The 20943-nt window shown below is 40.7% G+C and overlaps 1 protein-coding gene across 1 annotated transcript in view; it reads left to right on the top strand.

The window, feature by feature from the left end:
• Nucleotides 1-17942, top strand: part of trip4 (thyroid hormone receptor interactor 4) — a 92787-nt gene extending 74845 nt beyond the window's left edge. Inside the window, exon 13 of the mRNA XM_072380102.1 lies at nucleotides 17697-17942. Coding sequence (XP_072236203.1) covers nucleotides 17697-17761 — 65 coding nt within the window. The 3' untranslated portion in view covers nucleotides 17762-17942. The remainder of the gene's footprint in view (nucleotides 1-17696) is intronic.
• Nucleotides 17943-20943: the final 3001 nt, after the last annotated feature.

Below are 20943 nucleotides of genomic sequence, written 5' to 3'. Positions count from 1 at the left end.
TTCTGGGAATATCTGGAATATTGTCTCATATCTGGGGAGATGCTTGGCAGTCGTGAGTTTATCGTTTAGCTGAAACAGCTGGTGAGTCACAGCATTTTAATCTTTGATGGGTCAGACACCAATTGTTTTTTTCCATTTTTCCTAAAGCACATCAAGTCTTCTTGGGAATTGGCACTGCGAGCAAGTGTATCAACTTTTTGGTTCATTAGTACAAGTTTTTCCAATTTTTCCAGTTTAATTTCACCTTTTCTTATTCACATTTTCTAAATGTTAATCAAAACCGCCAATGATACATGTAGCTAACTTTGGATCATCTCCAACGTGCCCTCAAATAAAAGCAAAATAACTTTAAAAATTAATAAATTACATTTAGATAGAAAAACATTAATATATAAAAGGTTCAACAACAGATATCAACAGAACATCAGTACATCCAAAAAGAGGAAGCCTTTCTCTGGAAGACCATGATAGATGCCAATAGTATACCATCCCCATATTTCAGTTTAATTCAACATGTAGCCCTTCGATTGCTCAGTACCTCAGCAGTATGGCCCTTTGGTGAAAGATGCTGCCCAGCCCCTGTCTGTGAGCTACAGGAGAAAAACTGACTCGAGTTTCCCACAGAATAATCTGATGCATAATAAGATCATGCTAATTCCTTCTTTGCTCCCAGCAGATATAAATTCTGTCGGTGCTTCAAGGCTTTGTGTCTTCACAGTATACACATGTCCTATCTGTTCATTTGTGGTTGATAAAGACGGCCTCTTTCTTCTCTACTGAAATTCTAATTATACATTATCAAATATTTTTATTCTCTAAAGTGAGATGCATGATGTTCTTAAAGAGCATCTTTTAGTTTAATGTGAAATGAAGTATGTTTGCCATCCTTAGTGTATTCCAACCAGGCAAAGCTGTTTTTGATTACAATCAAGTCTCAGTCAAAGAAATTAACCTTTAGCTATTAGAACAACTTGAAAATCAATATAAACCTTGCAGGTAACTGATATTCTGTCAGGATTCTTATTAGTTCAGCTTGGCTAAAACTAGGTTTAATCTGTCCAGCGTGGCTTCTGAGTTCCTCTTTGTGGTCTGATATGTGCCTTCATGGTTAATAGATAATGGGGTATAGTGATATACGGGCAGTGAAAAATGGAAATGCAAAACAGAGGGCCGTTATCTTCAAGGAGTCCATTTCTGAGTTAATTTTTACGCATGGCCACTCTCAAATATCACCTGTTTTAGCCACTGGTATCGTCTTTATTAGCAGGTTATTCTGTTATTTTTATCAATGTATGTTTAATCATGTTGGCAACCGAATTAAAGATGGATAAGAAAATGTCATAATAGAAAATATATGGCTGTTATTGTATTTAAGGTATGTTACTTTCTGTACTTATCTTTTAAAAGGCCTTTAAATGTGAAGTGAAAGTCTTGGGAGTATTAAGATTTAGGTAAAATTCTAACTGTGTCTTGAGGCGCATTCCCACTGTAGGAACCTTTTGCAGTTCCTATAACCTTTTCAGGAATAGGGCCGTTTTTTCGTGCATTTGGACATACAGGAACTCGGGACCACGGCCCTCAGTTCCTATAACCATTTTAGCTCCTTCTCCGAGGCAGGGTCTTTTCTGGGTTCCATAGGAACACATATGACGTAGGTGTTTGGTGGTTGGTAGCGTCGCCCCTTGTCTGAAATGTTTACTCATACGACACAGACACAATCAGTGCATGTTTAATAAGTTAAACTTACACATTGTTTCCTTTGTCTGCGGCGCTCTGCTCTCCTTCGTGAAAGCAGTATCGCCTGCTGCTCGATTCTTCATCTCCTGACTCTCGCTGTGTGCTCTTCCGGCCTCGATCTTAGACGCCTGATGTGATCGTCCATGATTAATACTCCCGTCATGCAGACCATTAACACGGTGGCCTCCTCGTTGTTTTATTCCATCCTTACTTTTCGCAGCTTTTGTTTTGTTGTTGAGTGTGGCGCTAAAGTAACAAAGTAACTAAAGTAAAGTCTGTCGCAGACGGCTGCGTCACATCAGTCCCTGTCAAGGTCCCTGACTCATGTGTGAATGCAAAATAAAACAGTTCCCCTGGGGAAGGGCAGTTCTTATAACGAAATTCGAGGTGGACAGTTCTTAGAACGTCTCTGTCCGAATGCGGCTTTGGTCTAATTAAATCTCAGATCTCAGGAGTCTTTAAATTCTGCCGGTTCTTCGTCCCAAAAAGCATTAGAGCTTCGGCAGATTTCTGTAGGAGAAAGCTTAATAGACCCATAAACACGAGGAGCTCCTGCACATGATCTCTGTGTTCATAGTTGAAACAAGATGTGACAGCAGAGTGCTCTGCATTCAGTTAATTTTCATCTGTCGTGCTCATGTCGTCTTCAGCTGACTTTTCTGTGAATGAAAATCAGAACCCGGTGGCCCCTGGTGCTCAGTCCACATTATCCAGGACAGATAATGAAACCATGTGCTTGTTTTCACACCACATAAAACCTCTGCAGACTCTCTGCCGAAGGACAACATGAAGGGATGAAAAGTCCAAAAGTGATAAAACAAAAACATTTTTAAACGTAGTAAGCTTTTATTGTGTAATTCAGAGCTGTGTTTACAAGATATCTGCTGCTGATTAGAAGAAATATGTTACAATATGTGAAGTAATTCTCTTGGTCTTTGATCAGCTCTGTTGAGCTCCATTCTTCTCCATAAATAACTCTCTCTGCAGAAGTCGGCATCTTTTTGTAGCTGCACATAAGAGCGAGTGATTGATAATCTGTGAAGCTCTGATCGTGTTTTCGAGAATCGCTTGTGGCCGCGGGGGAAACTTGCTCTCTGTTATGGTGCTTCATCACAGTTCCCAGTTACTATTGAACCTTCTTGTTCAGTCTTTACAGGCTTCCCAGTAACTGTGCGTGAACAACCGGTCCCAGTGTTTCTTTGAATCTGGTGGTGTTTAACTAAGGGCCCTCTTCAATAGAGAGAGTCAGTCATCAGTTGTGCTATGACAGCGTAGGACATGACTTCGAGAGGCTAGATCCCATCTCCTATTCATTTCTATCAGTAGGAGCAGCTAATGTTTTTAGCACAATACAGAAAACTGAACAAAATGTTTAAGGTTTTAGGACATTCTCTGCAGAAGTCTTGGCATTGGTTTGGATGCAGATAAATGGTAAGTTGAACATTACAAGTGGCATATAGCCCATTGATGTATTACAGGAAGTGACAGCACTTTTAAGCAAGCACATTGGTTTGGAGTGTTGCAGGCTTTTTCATTACAGTTTGCATGTCTGTATTCATCAGGACTGCACACACACACAAAGCTCTTCAACATCATAAATCATAGATTGTTTGAGGGCTATTTTTCTTCTCCGTCTCTCATACTGCATCTCTTACAATACATATTGCATCACCTCCCGGTAATGTCTATAAATGTTACGCAAAATGTATGAAGGGTGTTTAGATGATTGTCTTAATCTATGCTCATATCTCTCAGGTGTCACTAAGTTTTTAATGAGGATTTTACTGAAACCCTAGTGTTCCTGCTGACGAGCTGTTTGTTGGCCACAGCTGGTTGTGTTTGACATTACTGGATGTTATGTGTGGGTTTAGTTGCATATAGAGGCCGGGAAGTGAGATCTGATGACACGGTCTCTGGAGAAACATTGTTAAGGTCCCCACATTGTAACATATTTGCATTTATGTCTTTAAGCTCATGGATGAATATGCATTGTAACTGCATGCTGGCACTTGAGGGCAAGTTTAAGTAAGGTGTTTAAGGTGATCTCTGATCTTTGACTGTCTTTCTGAAGCCAATTATTTTAAGCAGTAAGAGGTGAGCCACAGTTGCCCAGATGAGGGATTTCATTTGAATGCCTGCCCATCGATTTGCCTAAATACTGCTCTCTCGTGATCAGATCACTTCGGGCCGATGTTAAAGCCACACCTTTACATATTTAGATAATAACCCTCCATGATAACTAATTTTCTTTGAAGCAGACAGAAATATTGACATTTTTACAGCATTATCAAGCTTATTTCGTACCTGTGGTCCTCTGCAAATCGCAGTATAGCAAGTAAACGCGTCATTTATAACCTTTAACGTGAAATGTTGCCCTGGTTGTATGTGTTCAGCTGGAAAAATAGATGGGAACATTATCAAAGACTGTAGATGTACAACAGAGGAGAGACTCAATGGGAGTATACAAGTGTTAATTATTATTTCTCTTCCTTTTGCTAAATTGAATGAGCTCTGTTTTGCTTACAGTAAAGGGCAATTGATTACTTTTGTATGATGATTCTGCCTTCAGTTTGAGCATTTGCAAATCCTACAATCCTACACTTTGTAGGATTTGCTGGTACTGTCAACAAATGATAGTCTAAATAAAATTCTGGAGGAATTCCTCACATTTTTATGTATAGTATGAAGTGGTGTGGTCCTAAATGGATCCCAGAGATACCCATTATCACAATTTTACTGTGATTTTACTTTTCTTTGCCTAACATTTATCTGTGTTTGTTTCCTGCAAAGTTGCTGGTAATAGTTATACGTGCTGTTGAAAGAGCTGCTGAAAGATGTTGCACAAGCTGCAGAACATAATGGACACCGCCGTGCACCCTCGTCACAATGTACAGATGAAAGATACTGAAGAGTGTACTCAGTCAGAGGCTTCTTCAGCTCCACCCAAATACACTGCAACAACTTGATGACGCTCATTTTATGTCAGCTGCTGCTGCTCATGTGTGATGAGAGATATGTACTAAAACAAGACTTCTTAAAGTGGCACAAAGACGCCAGCCACAAATTTTTTTATATATATATATATAACACTTGTTCAGCTGTTTCCACCTGAGTAAGTTGATTGTTCAAACCCTTGAGCAAGCTCAAGTGAATGGGTTTATGTTTTATAACTTGTGAGTTTTGGTTTTAAAGTGCTAGAAAGTGAAAACACCGTCTTACCTTTCAAAGGTTACATTGTCTCGTCTGCAACCCACGTTTTGTTTTTGCAACTTGTTTCATTATGACTCGAGTCTACGTGCAGTAGTTTCAGGCGGCCACAAAGCTTTAAACATTTAAATGATGTATTCGGACTGCTTTTATATCGCCTCGCGGCAGTAACGCCAGTGAAATATTAGTAAGAGCCGGGAAAAAACAAAAATGCAGTGAATGTTAATTTCTTGAATTGACAGAACTGAGCTCCAAGCAATTTTTGAAACATTCATTAGTGATTTGCAGAGGACTGAATAGATGCAATGAACTTTCACAGTTTGAACACATCTCTTTTTGACAGTCCATTAATGTCAGGCGCTGTTTGGCAGACAGACTTTGAACTGTTCAAACATGAGCTGAGCTCTCCTGGTTGTCTGGCTCTACAGGAAATTAAGCTACTGTTGGCAAGTTCTTTATCATGTATGTTTGCAGTGTGAATGTGGGCCAAGAGCGAAGCAAAAATGATTACTGGAGCCACATGATCACAGGAGGAGGGAGAGAGGAGAGTCATTTTTAAGTCTGTGACACTCAGCAATGAGTTTGTAACTATATTATGAGAATAATTTGTCAAAATGTTTAAGCCCAGAAGTTCTAAATTCACCATCGTCCTATTTAGTGTTTATTTTGACACACCAAATAGCCTGCAGCATCCAATCAGTAGATATACTGAGTGACACCATTGTCTAACTCTCACTTCCAGCTGATACAATTAGATTGATTACTGCCAACAGGCCTGTTTCCCTCCAAATAATGACAGTTTGTGTGTTGTCAGGCTGTGTGCTGTAAGAACTCACAGTCGTTATACTCCTACCAAACATATTTTACTCCAAATAATTACAGAGGCTCAACTTTTGAGGCTCATTTTTGCTGAATTTACAATTGTAGTAGAAGATTAACACGTCAACATTAAAAAGATTTTTTTTTCTTTAATTTCCACCAGAAGTTTTATGGTAGTTGTAAATAGAGCCTTTGAACACTGAGGATTTTAAGAATCAACCCACACAGATTTTTGCTGTTTATTTGCCACCCAGCTGTCTGCTGTTTTAGTTTCTCAGAGGTGGTCTTCATTACTCATTTTTGCAACTTTTATTAAGTCCTAATCTGACAGTCATTGTTGCTTTCTGCTGCAGCTATCCAGAAGTGTGTAGGAGTCAACTGGGCAGAGCTTCAACCAGAATTTTTCTTTGGTTTTATTCCTTCTTCTTCTTCTTTTTGCATCACTGCTTTCACTACTGGGCATTTAGATTGGTGAATGCCAACAGCTGCGCCTTCGCTTGCAGAGTAGTTTAGCTTTCAGAGAAAAGACGGGTGAAGTGAAGCTGAAATGAAATTACAGCAAAAACCCGGACACACATGCACATTCCACCTTAATCTCAGTTCCAAGTTTTTGTTTCAGAGACAGTTTTTACTGAAAAAAAAGCTTGTTTAAAGAAGCTTTCTAAGTGCAGGTACACCCACTAAAAACAAGACCGTTACATCCTTTCCCCATTCCCAGTAGCATCGTGTTTACCCTCAGTGCTTTGAGGACTGCAACATGCACAGAGCTGGAATTATCTCCAGTAACTACTACCTTCCAGGGGACATGCCTTTAAGCTACAACAACAATGGTATTACGCTGTGCCCCACAGGTTGTGTTGAACTATTTCTTATAGTCACAACTTTCTGAGATAATAGACTAGGGATGTGCTGTGAGCTTTTGTCTATGAGTTGTTGCTGTCAATTTCAGAACCTCCTTGTGATACAGTTTCTGCTAAGAAAAAGTGAATTGCTCCCACTCTTGCAGGCTTGAGCGCAGCAAAAGAATTGGCTTGTGCCCCCGGGTGTTGTGTTACTATCAATGCCGGTGGTCGGAGCCAATAAAGACCCTTGAATACTTGCAGTCATTTAATCCTGGACTGAAGACCAATTAAAGATGTTTCCATTGCATGCAAAAGCCAAATATTTGCAGAAAAGGGCTAGAGATGAACAGCTGGAGGTAAAACCACTATGGGGAACACAGAAACCTTTGTGCTTCTAGTATTTGCAACACAAGTGATTTTCAACTTCTCTTACCTCATTGTTGTACATCTTTCGAGTTAAAAAATAATGTAAATGCGAGTTTCTTGAATTTCTTCCAAGAAAACATTGCTAGTTTGAGGCTGCTGCCATCACAGGGTAGTTTGTTTTAAAATAGCAACATGCTACATGCTAATGATTCTGCTTGAATGTAGATGACTAAGACTACTATGAAGTCATTAAGAGGCAGCACTGTAAGTCATCTATTAACATTAGCAGTTTATTATGTACTTTGTTATATCTGTAAGCAGGTATAAGAGTATTTTAAGTGCTTATTAATGTACAGTATTTGTCCACAGTTATTACGTCTCCTATAAACTCAGTGATCTTTAACTGTATGTTCATTCCACATCATGCCGCCATCCGGACATCTTATGGACCACTGCCCTTACTATCAATGCTATCAAATTCACTTCATGGACTTTGTCTCTAACGTATTTGAACAGGGATTTTTGTCACATGATGTTGTGGTTGTAGAATTAGGATTTTATTAGAGCAAAGCGACAATCCTGCAATGCTTTAAGTGACCGAGGGATGACGCGTTGTCTCAACAGGTTGATTTTCAGTCACAGTTTCTGACACATTTGGTATTTGGTGAACATAAGCTGTGTTGGAAATTCAACTGTATTGATATACACTTACATTTTACTGTTTTACAATACGATGGAGCTTTTGAGCATGTGTGGAGCACCCACTTGAGTTTAGTTGAGCATTGATTTAATCCTCAACCACATTATATAGATGTGTTTTAAGAAGCTTGATCTAAAAGCGATTACGGGAAGACTAAGCTTTTTACATGTATTTCAAAAGTCCCGGTTTGGTTTGACAAACACTGTCATTCATTTTTTTCATGTTATGTAAACATACTTATTGATGTGTGTTTACTGCTTATGAATTCCAGAGAGCTTGTTGAAAGCCTGAGCTTACTGGTCAATTGTCGTGCCTCATTTTAAATTCCATTTAATTATCAAAACTCCTCATTAGTCCAAGACCACTGACTTAATCAATCTGTGTGATTATACTACTTCACAAAACATTTTATATGAAAAGTATGAACCAATAACAATTTGGAAGCGTCGTTATGGAGAAGCTTTTGCAAACATCCCCACTGCTCCACATTCACCCACAAACCAGAATCACCTTTGCTGTCCCCGACTTGTCAGACACTGTCTTTCTGGCGAGTTGTGATGAACTGTCATGTGCGTGACTAAACCCGCTCAACGGTGCGCTGTTGGTTGGAGAAATCACTCAGCCATTACAGCCCCTTAGTGTCTGTGAAAACAGCTTCAGGCAGGGAGGTTTGGACAGACCCAGAGATGGAGAGACTGTTTTCTCTGCAGTGGGAAGCATGGTCGATGAGTCTCCCTAACCCCTTGCAAACAGCATGCCAGCACAACTCTCAAACAGCACCTTCTCTATCCACTTGTAAATTCACTAGCTCGGCAGCACAGGAAGGGAATGTAAATTAGGTGTGACTAACAGCAAGATGGGAATCCAGGCAGTTTTTCCCCCTCCCCTCCTGCTTTTCTCCCCTGGCTACTGGGGGTTTTGTACACATCCACTTTCCTGCAGTGCTCGAGGTCGAACAGCTTGGTTTCACATGCAGAATGACTTCAACTGGAGGTGTATGCGCCGGGACAGAGAGGTAAAAGGAGAATAAAGAGCAGTGTTGCTGCGGTGAAGTCAGAATGAAGCCTTTTCGGAGAAAAAAAGCCATTGGAGTTGTCATGAACCGGGAGCCCTTTCACTCCATCTTCAAGACCACTGCATGAGTATCGGGCTCACTGAAATATGGGAAATACTACTGCCACGTGTGATTTCTCTGAAACATTTTAGCTGTACTGACTCACCAACAAGCACTCCCTGTGTAGTCAAAGACATATTGGACTTAAGTACAGCAAGTACAGCAATTAACACCTGGAATTTGACTGCGTCTCCACATGCAAGTGATCACTTCCTCACCTTTATGTAAATAAACATGCAGACTACATCATATCTGCTTTCAAAGACCAGCTCTAGTCCTGCACAGGTCCAGTTTGGCAAATCATTGGTCAGGAGACCACAGGGTAAGTTATTCTTACGTCTCACATCAGTTAAGTATGCGATTCTTCAATTTGGCCCAATCCTAATCTTAATAATTCTCAATGTGTCTTAAGTATGGCATTTCATTAGTAATCAAGGTTTCATGATACGAGGAAAAAAAGCTAGTAAAGAAAAAGTGATTATGAATTTATGGTTTATTTATGTCTGATTCTATCTGCCAGTTTTGTTACCGAGGATAAATTATGTGATAGTAAGTATGTTCACATAACACTAGAAAAAAACAATTACATAACCAAACTTTTAAGGTTAGATGCGAACATGTCAGTCAGATCATACAAATTGAGCTTCTGAAACCGTAGCAACACGCTTAGATAAGGTATGCACTCCATTAGATTCACATGGGCCAAGGCGCCCTGTACATGCGCCAAAGTTAGATTTTTTTATATCTTTCATAAAAACACTCAAGTGTAAGTATATATTGATGCAGCTGAATTTCCATTTAAGGTGCTCTCATTCAGTTATAAAACGCGGTGTCATCTTATAAAACCCCAATTCAAGTAGTTTAAAGATGTCCGTGCAGTGACTTCAGCTATACTTAAGTGTGCAATGATCTCCCACAGTCAATAACTCGATTCTGCTCCTGTGCATGTATACAGTTACAAGGACAGGAATCCAGTTAAATGGCCCACATCTGGCTGAGTGATTTCAATCACCAAGCCCTCATGTTACTACTACATGTGACCACGGCTATAAAACTATTGCTGCCTTTTGCAATGAAATCTGACATACTTCGGTCAACAAACCGTTTGCTCTCCCCTGCTTGATGCACGAACCAGGACAGTGGTTCATTTGAATGCTCAACTCTTATCTGTGCATGCAAAGGCACTGACTGACAATGAGGGTTGTAGTTTATTTGGAGTTGTGATGCTATGAATACTCACTGGTACATCACAGCTATTTAAATGACTTCCCATTAAAACAACAGCACCCAGTGGGTGTTGCAGCTAATTAACCTTTGTGGCCACAGAGGTGGTAGAACTGTCCACACCTGGATATCTAAAGAACTTTTACATGGATCCAGGATTGTCAGTTAAATTTCACGGCAAATTTTGGATGTATTGCTATAAAATTTGCATCAGAGACACACTTATACACTGAAATAACATCTGCTCAAAGGTACAGCTCAGTTACATTGATGACCATCACATTGTCTGAGTTACTTTCCTCTAATTTTATTTCTAATTCCACCAAAGCTAAAGATATCCCAGTGAGTCCCCAACAGCTGTGTAAGCCACAAGGTTGATAAGAAAAACATAAAATATCTATTTAATTGTAAATCAATTATCTAAACAATTGAGAGTCTCTGTGTCGTGTTTCAAAGGATAACTTCTATGTCATCACCTTGTGGTAGCTGCTTGGGTAATGTGAGCACTACTACAATTGAAATCCTTTTTAATTACAGCAGAACGACAGCACGACATGACAGTATGACTTGGCCACAATAGAGAAGAAGCTCTAACATAGTGAACAGACGGCCAAGTACAGACAGTATGTTTAGTCGAGTAGAAAATCAAGGCAGACTTCATACTCCAGCTGGGACCCGGAGCCCAAATATCATGGTTGTACGAATTTTCTTATCACTTTAAAGCAACACTAGAGAGGTTTGTGAAGCTCATAACTATGTGCTTCTGCACTGACTGAAGCTGCCCTGGAGTACCGCACTTCATGACTTTGGTTTCCAGCCCTGCACCACAATGTTTTTGCTTTGTAGGTTTTTGATAGCATCTTCCTGGCCTCTTCAACATGACAAAGTGTATGGCTGTATAGGTGCAGGGCTCATGCAGATGTGTTGCATCCCACAGCTCTAGGGGGAAACAAAAAGCAAAAACAGGTTGTCTAGTGTTACTTTAAGTCTTGAACGTAGAAATTAATCTGCAATTTGAGCACTGATCTGAATTGTAGTCTTTCCTTTGTGCTATTTGACAGCAGCTGACCATGAAAGTGTGCTCCAGTTGTTTAGAGCTTTTACAGAGACTGCACTTGTAATTGTTAATCGTGTGCGAACAATCTACTCCAAGATGGTGGACCTGGTGAAGATTGAACCTAGATGTCAACATGTCAGCTTTGTCAATTTGAGTGTTACCTGGAATCCACTTTAAAAGTGAGATGAGAGCGTTTTTCGGTGTTTCCTCCCACACCAGATTCAACCTCTTCCTCAGAACCAGCTTCTTACCAGCAGAAAGTCGAGTGTCCGAGCGAACTCTTCACCCAGATGAGTGACGGCAGGAATTCTTACGGAACAAAAACATTTTTACGTTCAGCTCGGCAGGAGGAAATTAACATTGTCATCTGGACGTTCAATGATACAAATACGGCTTTGCTATAGAGCAGGTGAGGAGGAAAATCCTGCACACATAAACATGGGGAGATTTGTTTGATTTGAAACAGCTGGCTGCAGAGTTGAGGCTTCAGTCCATTCCCCAGAAGGAAAGTTAGACGTGTTGGGGAGCCAGCGGGGACCGAAAGACTTGATCATATATAGAAGTGTGTCGGTTTACTTAGAGATGCCATCGATAGATAGACATCAAATACACTTCTACAAATAATTTCTAGTCAGATGGGTCTTGAGCTAAGTTGAAGAATTCCACTGTACAGTTTTGGACAGTTTATATGGATGTTTGGCCTTAGCACGGAATGTAAGAAGGCAGACAAATGAGATTTGTTTTCACGAGGAGAATTAAACTCCAAATAACACCTCTGATTCTCAAAATAAGTGTTTGAACTTGATGGTTAGACTTTTCACTGTGAACTTCTTAATCGTGGGCCAGTTTTCTTATGTAGATACTGTTCAATCACAGAGCTGGAGGTGCTTATTTTATCTTTCCGTTTCTGTGTCATCATATTTAGGCATGAAGTAATTTCCTCATGTCAGCGTGTGTCTTCAGAAGGTGTGTCAACATGTGGTTAAAGTGCAAACTGTACGCATAGCTGTTCTAGGTTTATTATTCAGGCGCTTTGAGAATTGTGTTTAATAAAAATTTGCAATAAGGATACAGGATTCATCCTTTTTATTCCTCAGTGTGTGGGTAGTTACTCTCACAGAAAGAGAAACAGCAACCAGCCAATTATTCCTCTGATTATTATTGCAAGGAAGCTGATGGACCTGCGTGTTATTGATGTCTGGGAGGATGTCAGTGGACCTCTATTTCAGTCTAATAAATACTCTTTGCATGCTGGCCCTGGATTTTTCACGGAATTATGTGCGAGCGCTTTCCATCAGCAGTGAGCTGTGCTCTGCCATTATGTGTAATGGGAATAGTATGCATGCAGTCATATTTGTTAATATGGAAGGAGAGTTTCCAAGCTTGGTGAACGTATGAATGTCTGTGTGGCTCAGTGTGTGTTTTACGGTCTTGGTGATGGAGCTGGCCCTCTGCAGACAACCTGTGCTTATTTTATGGCATTCTCCCCAGCTGCAGAGTGTGGGCAATAAACCTCTCTCCAGCAATCTCCAAACAGTGCAGCAATCAATGGGAAATTATCTCAGCCAATCGATGGTCCAGCCTTTCTGTTTCTCCCTCTCTGTGCTTCCACTGCTGTCCCCTCACTCCCTCTCCCACCCCACTTCTTCTTCTCCTCATCCCTTGTGTCTCATTTTTTGCTGTCTCTCTGTTTTCTTCCACCCACCTCCTCGGCCCCTCCCCCTTCTTCTTTCGCTTGCATTCCCTCCAGCTCTCTCGACTCCACAGCACCTATTTTCGAAATGTGACAGCTCAGTAGCTCCTGAGCCATTAACAAAAGTCGCTTTCACACATGGAATATTTAACATTGCTGGACTGACTTTCCTGGTTCTTATGTGTCTGACCCAGCTTCTGTGCGCCATGACGTTGTCCTTAGTTACCAGCGGCTTTTTGCACAAAACCTTCATTTTTTCATTTTTTCCTTGCTTTGCTTCAGGGTGTATATTTCAATAAGTTCTGACAATTACCCAAAGGACACTTCTTAAACTGCTGCCTTTAATTTGATTAAAAAAAGACAACATTTTGACCTTTTCTCATCAAAAATACTCAATAGCCCTTTCACATAGAGATCACGCTGCTAAGCTCCTCATTATGTGGCCGACGCTCACTAAATAGCGCACCAGTTAATCAGCTACAGAATCAGAAAAGTGTCTGTGTGTTCCACCATACCAGCGCCCCCCTTCAGATATATGTCGAATTTCTTGTGTGACAGCCTCTGAAATGAAACCTTTTTATAGTAACACAGCAACCATGTCTATGTTAAAGAGGCCACTTGTAGTTGTGCATCCACAGGGCCCAATTGTCAGGGTTTGCAGGTCCTTTAAGACATTTTTATCTCATCTGATTCTCCAGCCTCAACTGTTTTGGTTCACTCTCACTGCTCTCATGGTGCCATTTCAGCCACAGAAATGAACTCCGTTCTGGACAAAGTAAAGCTGTCTGCCACATTTCCACCGCATGGGACAGCTCGACTCACCTGTCCTTTGTTGTTCCACCGTGGATAGCACCTGGTACTTTATTTTTAGCACCACCCCGACTGAAGACCATGCAAGCTGTGACAACACTAGAAGATGATTGGTCAGAGAGAATCATCATTCGAATTGTATCTCTGTTACAGCCTAAAAGATTTTCAACACTTATGCACTCAGATCCAGTCACAGGTTTCCCCAGCTGGATGGCCACTCTTCATGCTGCACATGCTGCATGGTAACTCCCTGCAGAATAACACAACAGATAGAAGCATCTTGAAGTCGAGTAGCACCTACAATCCATTGGAAATGAGTTGAAAGTGACTAGCTATGACTACTGACTACTTTCCATGTATGAGCGCACATACCGATGGGGACTTCACAGACGTACACGTGACTCTCTTTATATCAGAATTTGGGTCAGCTGCATGTCGACAGCACACTGTAAAGGTGTGAACGGCGGCACCTGTCTTTTGTTTGATTGATTTTAGGCACATATATTGGCAGCTTTTGAAAATATTTTATCTATACGTGACTGGCCACAGAAGGACCGAATGGACCCTCACAGACTGGTGAAGATGGCGAAATTTAACTAAACACAGGCCTCGCGGCTGAGCAGCCAAGCGGAGCATGAAAAGCCTTTTAAGAGCCACTTAACTCAGGAGCTGGAGACACAAACAGAGTGACTGTTCAACTCATGTTCACCAGGTGGCAATGACTTAATAAATGATAATGTTGCTCCTTGTCAGCTGGACATTTTCACCCTCCAACATGAAAATTTAATAAAGTGATATGCCAATGTTCTGTTCTCAGCTTGTTATGTTGCTTCCAGGTGGGTAAAGGACTCATCAGTGGGTCCTCTCTGAGTGGACAACTTATAGTAAACTTCAGTTCAAAATCTTTTTTTAAATGTAAACATAGCAGATTTTCTGATCTTATATGCTATCAGTCACGTACCGCTACTGGTATCACTGGAGTAGAATACATAGAATGTCTTTATTGTCATTGTACAGGTACAATGCAATTTAGGTGACATAACTAGACGGTATTCTAAGGTCTCCTCCCAGAAAGCGGCTCGATAACTTTGTTCACACGTTGCATTTTGATTAGAGAGTCCTTCGCTGTCCTTGAAGTTGAATTTTTCACTGTGATAGGTATTCATGAGGGGGTAACTGTGCTGACACTGGCTAAGCCCTCATTCCCAGAGTGCTTGTTTTGACTCTGATAATAGTTTGTTTTCATGTATGCTGATATGCAGCATTTCACAGAAATGTCACTGTGTCTTGACAAGAAAAATTGCCACGGCAAGTTTTCCACAGTATTGATTCCAGCTCTTAACTCGCACGATACTCCAAAGGAATCAAGAGAGGACAAAACCAGTTAGTTCCCGGAGGAAAAAGTCCGCTTATGCTGGCACAACACCACTCTGACTCCGGCTCTCCTGAGTACAGCTTCCACCTCTGGGTTTTATGACACAGTTATTGGGCTCTTACCATCTAATATTTATTTTCCCCCTAAAATACACGCTAAAATGGCTCTTCTCCCCTGACATCATCTGTTCAATGTTATAAAAAAGCCTTTTAAAATTATCATGCAATCCGGTTAGGGTGAATGTATCATTTTAGTAATCTTGGATAAACCTTTGGCAGCATTCACTAAAAAATTCCAGAGAGGTTTCCACGCCTAAGCAGCGCTCACTTCTCGCAGAACAGACACACACTGACAACCATTCAGACAGGCCTGGAAATGGTGAGCAAACAACACTTCTGCTAAACACCTTGTTTATGCTGCTACGAGAGTTCAGCCATAATGTGACAACATGAAAAGATAGCACAAGTGACAACCACAACCCTTGACTGTCACACTTGTATCATTTCCACCCCCCACCCCATCTCAACTGTGGGGAAAACAGCCAGCTAATGTTGCGGCTTGACAAACACGAGGCTTGAGTGTGTTGCTGCGACATACTATTTGCTTTGCAGTTAAGCACTGGGTCGACACGGGTTATCGAAACCCAGCGGAGGTTGTTCTGCAGAAAAGGACAAAGCAGTCGAGCATAGTTTGTGAGGATGAACTCTAATGGAGAAATGTAATTAATATTGGTGAAGCTGCGTTGGCAGAGATGGGTTGCAGGAAGGGTAGATTAGGAGGTCAGCTCTGGTCGGTGGCTGCAGGGGGTTTTGTTGACACGCCATAGCCACGAGCATTTATATAAATAGCAACTTGCTAAAATCCCTTCTCTAGATTCTCAGCTGCTTAGTCTCTGCAAACATTCTCATCTGAGTCTCACATAAATGTTTTGCATCAGGTTACTCATGGAAATGATTACAAGAGTGGGATTTTTAAGGCTTGAAAATGTCTGCTAATGAGCAAGTCTGTGCGGGAGCTGTTTCAGCAACAGGATCCAATGGATTAATGAAAGAATCCATCACTGATTCATTCTCTGTAGACTTATAGACATGCACAGATATTAACATTCCTCAGATACGTCAGTGAAGATAAATGAGTGATAAATGAGTGTGTTGTGTAATGTTTATTAGAAACTGCTTATAGCGCTTAGTATTTGCTGCTTCCCAGCATACTCTGGATGGTTGTATTCAGTGTATTTCAGGCAGATTTGAGTGTGTTGCTGCACATTGGTTCAAATAAAATTGGTTGTTGTGATTATTGATTTGTTATTATCATTCATTTAAAGCTTGTTCTTAACTCTGGGTGGACAAAATGACATGTATTTGCTGCCCCAGTTCTAAAAAAGATGTAAAGTGTGAATAAAAAACAGACTTTCAAATCTAAAAATATATATTTCATTCTCAATAGAACATAGCATCCCAACATTGTTGGAATTGGGGTTGTACAGTATAGGTTTCTAATTAAATGGACATTAGCTTAGGTTACAGATTAGTCTAATAGACAGGCATTGCTCATCAAGAGCCATAATTAAGGTGCTGATCACTGGATACAGATGGATAAGTAAGGATCTCTATGCAGTTTGCTTTAATTCATCCAGACCAACGTTTGCACTCTCAGGTCTTCATGATCAGTAATCATTGGAGACTTCCAGGCTACAGCTGCTATACAGTAACATGATGATGGTGATTTAATTATTCATACTGTACTTCTGCAAAGAGGTGAAGAAAGCAATCAGAACAGCGTCAACAGATCAGATTCTTTAAAAAACAAATACAGCCAATAAATTTATCTCAAATAGACTAAAACTACCATGTTGAATACCAAACATATCCATCCAAAATATCCCAAAAGTCCATTTCTAAAATATGTCACGTTACAGTCGTGTTTTCACCTCTGTCTCTGGAAACAAAATCTAATGACGTGCTCCGAAAAATGAGCGAACAGTCGAAACTTTGGAAGTTTTCCTCTGTTTTTATTTGTTTTTCGTATCGTGCAAAAACGTTTTTTATTTTTACGTGATAAAAGTGTTGAATATGGATCAGTGCCGCACCCTCATCTTACTCATTTCTGTACAAATGAACAAAACTTCATTTCCGACTGGAATTTGCTCTTTTGTACGCCGATGACGCTGTCTTGTCGTCCACTGACTCTTGTAAACTGGGCTTTCATCACATCACAATATGATCTCAACAACAACGAGACCTAAACTCCAAACATTACAATGTGCTTTGTGCAACGCTTAGATGCCGATACTACCTGCACTTGTTTAGTGGTAGCACGTGTGCGTCTGCCATCACCCTTGAAATAAAGGATGTTAATACAGTTTTTTGTGAAGTCCCATGGGGTTATACATATTATAATGATTAATATTGTTGGTATCAGTAGTATTATTGTAGTCAACGGTGTATGTTGTCATTTTTTTTCTTTGTTTTTTTGTTGACCTTTGATTGTACTGAATCTACATCTGCGCTGAATAACTTAACATGAAATACTACTGACAAAAGCTGTGGTCTAATCTCTTTTTGCTGTGGAATAAAAGGTCTCGTTGGTCTTTTACTTCATCATCTCGCTGTCTCTGTGCATCAACCCGAGGCCGCCTGTAATCAGCAGGCCTTGAGCTCTCAGAAAGGTCATTCTGTCCCTTTGATGGTGTTTTGATTCATCCTTTCCTCTTCTCTCCCCTCCCTTCTCTTCCTCCCCCTCTGTCTCACAGGGAAGCTGGAGAGTCACTACCACCAGGGTGCCAAGAAGGGGCTGGTCCCATCAGCTGCAGAGTGACGCTGGAGGAACATGGCAAATTATCTTCTCTAAGAAAAAAAGAAATTGGTCTCAATCTATACTGGTGTTGGTCCAGTCTCCATTACAAAGATAAATAAATACTATAATCTCTCTGACAAATATCTACAGCATTCCTTCTCTTTATGATTGTTTGCACAAAATTAAAAGAAACCTGAAGCTGGTTTTCTTATTGTGCAGTTTTGATTTGTGAAAATGAAAATAACTTGTTTGATGACACAGTAAATAGACGTTGTCTTTGTTTTTTTCTGATGAATAACCCCATCAGGTTTTATTTTGGCTTTATTCTTGGGCAGCCGCAGGAGAAATGCTGTTCGACTTTCCTGCTCATTAGAGGCAGGCCTGTCATTACCCTTCTCACACTTAAGGCCACATTTACACCGACAATAGCACTCTGTTAAAAAAAAAAAAAAAACACAGCCTTGTCATTAGTTTCAATGAGACTATTTCATTACAGCAGCATGGGGGGAGGGGAGGGGGTGTGTGGCAGAAAGGGGAAGACAATGCATGAGGAAAGTATTTGAACCCGACTCAACACTGCAGTCCAACAGCACCAAGCACTGCACTACATGCAGATACATGCTTATTTCATACCTTTCACTGTTAACACATCACTGATACCATGATATCTTTTCAGTTTTCAGTTGTAAAACCTTCCTTTAAGCCTAAACTACCGTCTGATAAGCCCTCAGACTTTTGGACTTACCTTGGATGGAATTTCGTCTGCTCCCTCTGAGCATGTAGCAACATGCCGACACTGAGGGTAACACTTGGACGCAGGGATATTTTCAGTCTAAACAGCATTTGTTATCTGGCTTGGGTGTGTGCTCCCTGCTCACCACAACAACACATTAAACCTGTTTTCAATTCTGAACCTACTTAGAAGCGAATGCAGTTGATGTCTCTTTTTAAACCGTATGTCTTAGTAAGTTTAATGTGCACATGTGCAGCTCTGCGGGCTCGTTTGTAAAAGTGCTCTCAAATGTATGCTGGCACATGGCCTTGAGATCGTTTCCCACAGTATGAGAGCAACATTAACCTCAATGCAGCTTCTAAGAATACCGGTTTTAACTTGGGGTTTATGAACCTGTCTCATGCTCTCTAATGCAGCACAAATGAGGGTTGTTTTGTTTTTTGCAGAAATGGCTGGGAAGGGAAAAGGAAAAACATTGGACAAGATCATGGAGATAATGGCGATGGTTGAGTGGGTAAACAAACGTAGCCAAATACACAGGGCAGAGAGACAGAACTGTGGCATTCATTTACCTATAAGTAGAAAAAAACCACACATAGCACCTTTTTTTTTTTTCACTTCCTCCTCTTACATTCTTCAAAATGCAGAGACCATTACAAGCACAGACGCTTGTGCATATCAACTGTGAATTCCCTTCATTACCAGCTAGAAAATCGCTTCCATTGGATCCAAACTCTCCCAAAAGATCGATTCTTTGTAAAACTACTGCTTAAGTCAAACTAAACTCAACTCCCCTTGTAATGGCTCTTGTTTTTTCCAGGAATGGCACACAAAATAGGTTTAACATCAATTGCAAAAAAAGGCAGTCAGACAGAGAATATCCTCTTTAATCTTTTGATTAAAAGCAGCTTCAGACATTAGTTTTTTCCTCACACAAATGTTTCACTATGTTTTTACGTCATAACTGTTGTATTACATTAGGTTGATCAATTAAGTTTGTGTTCTGTACGTCAGTGGTGTCTCCCACCTTTCAGTGCCTTTGAAACCAATAAAGAGAGGATGTTGTACAACAGACGCAGCTGTTTACTGACGCTGTAGACGTCTGCTTGGTGTATGCGATCCCTTTTAATACAGCCTTCAGGTAGCATCGCTCTGACGGGGTGGGTGCGATGTTGGCCTCTCCCGGCTGAGAATCGCTAAACTTACCCGTACCCTGTGGTGCACTGACTGCACACATGTGCACACAAGGTCTTTTTAGGCTCTGTTGTGACTGGCTCTGTTTGATGAATTTCATGTGCCATGTAATTTTGTGTTTCAACATTTCACTTCTCCTTGCATTGCTGTGTTTATTCCCTCCAAATGTGTTGAGTGGCTCTTTGACTAAGCTCTTTCAAGCCTGAGGGCGTGTTTCACCATGCTTTGAAAAGCATAGTGTGATTCACCAGCACGCACACACACACACACACCCATCCTGGGTTGTTATGTTTTTGCCTGTGCCTAGCATTGTAATTCACTGTTGATTAGCTTAGATTTACTCTTGTTTGAGTTGCAGATTAGCCACAACTCTGCTCCACTCCATTCAGCATGAGAACGCATAATTGCACCAGCTCTCCTGGTAATCTCCCAGCCAGTGAATGTAAGAGGACTCTTTTGTAAAGATCCTCAATAGAAGGTGGGTTTTTTTGTCAGAGGTTGCCTAAGAATTTACTAAACTGAGCCCCTGTGAATCAGCGATGACAGCACTTGCCCCGTGGGTGGCCTTTTCCTCTGTCTTGCTGATTGGGGGCATTTCTCCGGATGGGAACAGACATCCAAGTTCAGATAAACAGGGCTGTTTGCTGTTACGCTGAACAATTAAGCACATGCAGTTTTTACTAAGCCTCTTTAGATAAACACCATGAGATCATGTGCTGTTGGTTTTTCCATTGCACAAAAGATGATGTGATGTACTTATGTTGAAGAAAAGCGTCAACAAGGCCGAACCGACGGTTGAAATGGCAGCAGGAAATCATGTGTACACGTGCTTTTTCACTCTCTTGGGTGAAGCTGGAATAGAAGTTTGTTCACAAAAAAAACAAAAAAACAAGTGTTAAAGTGGTAATTTGCTGTTATATGGAGGTCCATGTGCCAGACTAGTTCTTGGCGGGGAGCAGTAACTTCCAGGAGCCTCTGCAGGATACCTGGCAACCACTCAAAGCCACAAATAAATCCGGGAGTGTATCATACATTTAAGTTTTTATGTTTAATTTCTGGGTAACAGCAGGGTCGTTGATGCCTCCTTTTCAGTCTTCAGGCAAAGTTAACCAGCAGCTGCAGTGGCTCTGGCTTCAGATTTGAGGTATATTGATTTTGCCATCAAAGGTAAAAGAAGGAAAGTTCATACGAACCCTTTTACTAAAAAATATGCGGAAATTGTAAATGACAGCAGAATGTAATTCTTTGCCAGTCGATTGAACTTTGTATTTGATTG

This window comes from Leuresthes tenuis, unplaced genomic scaffold (genome assembly GCF_036924035.1).
Source record: "Leuresthes tenuis unplaced genomic scaffold, fLeuTen1.0.hap1 SCAF_2, whole genome shotgun sequence".
NCBI classification, from domain to species: domain Eukaryota; kingdom Metazoa; phylum Chordata; class Actinopteri; order Atheriniformes; family Atherinopsidae; genus Leuresthes; species Leuresthes tenuis.
Note: the sequence above shows the minus strand (reverse complement) of the source record. Positions and strands in the feature narration are given on the sequence as shown.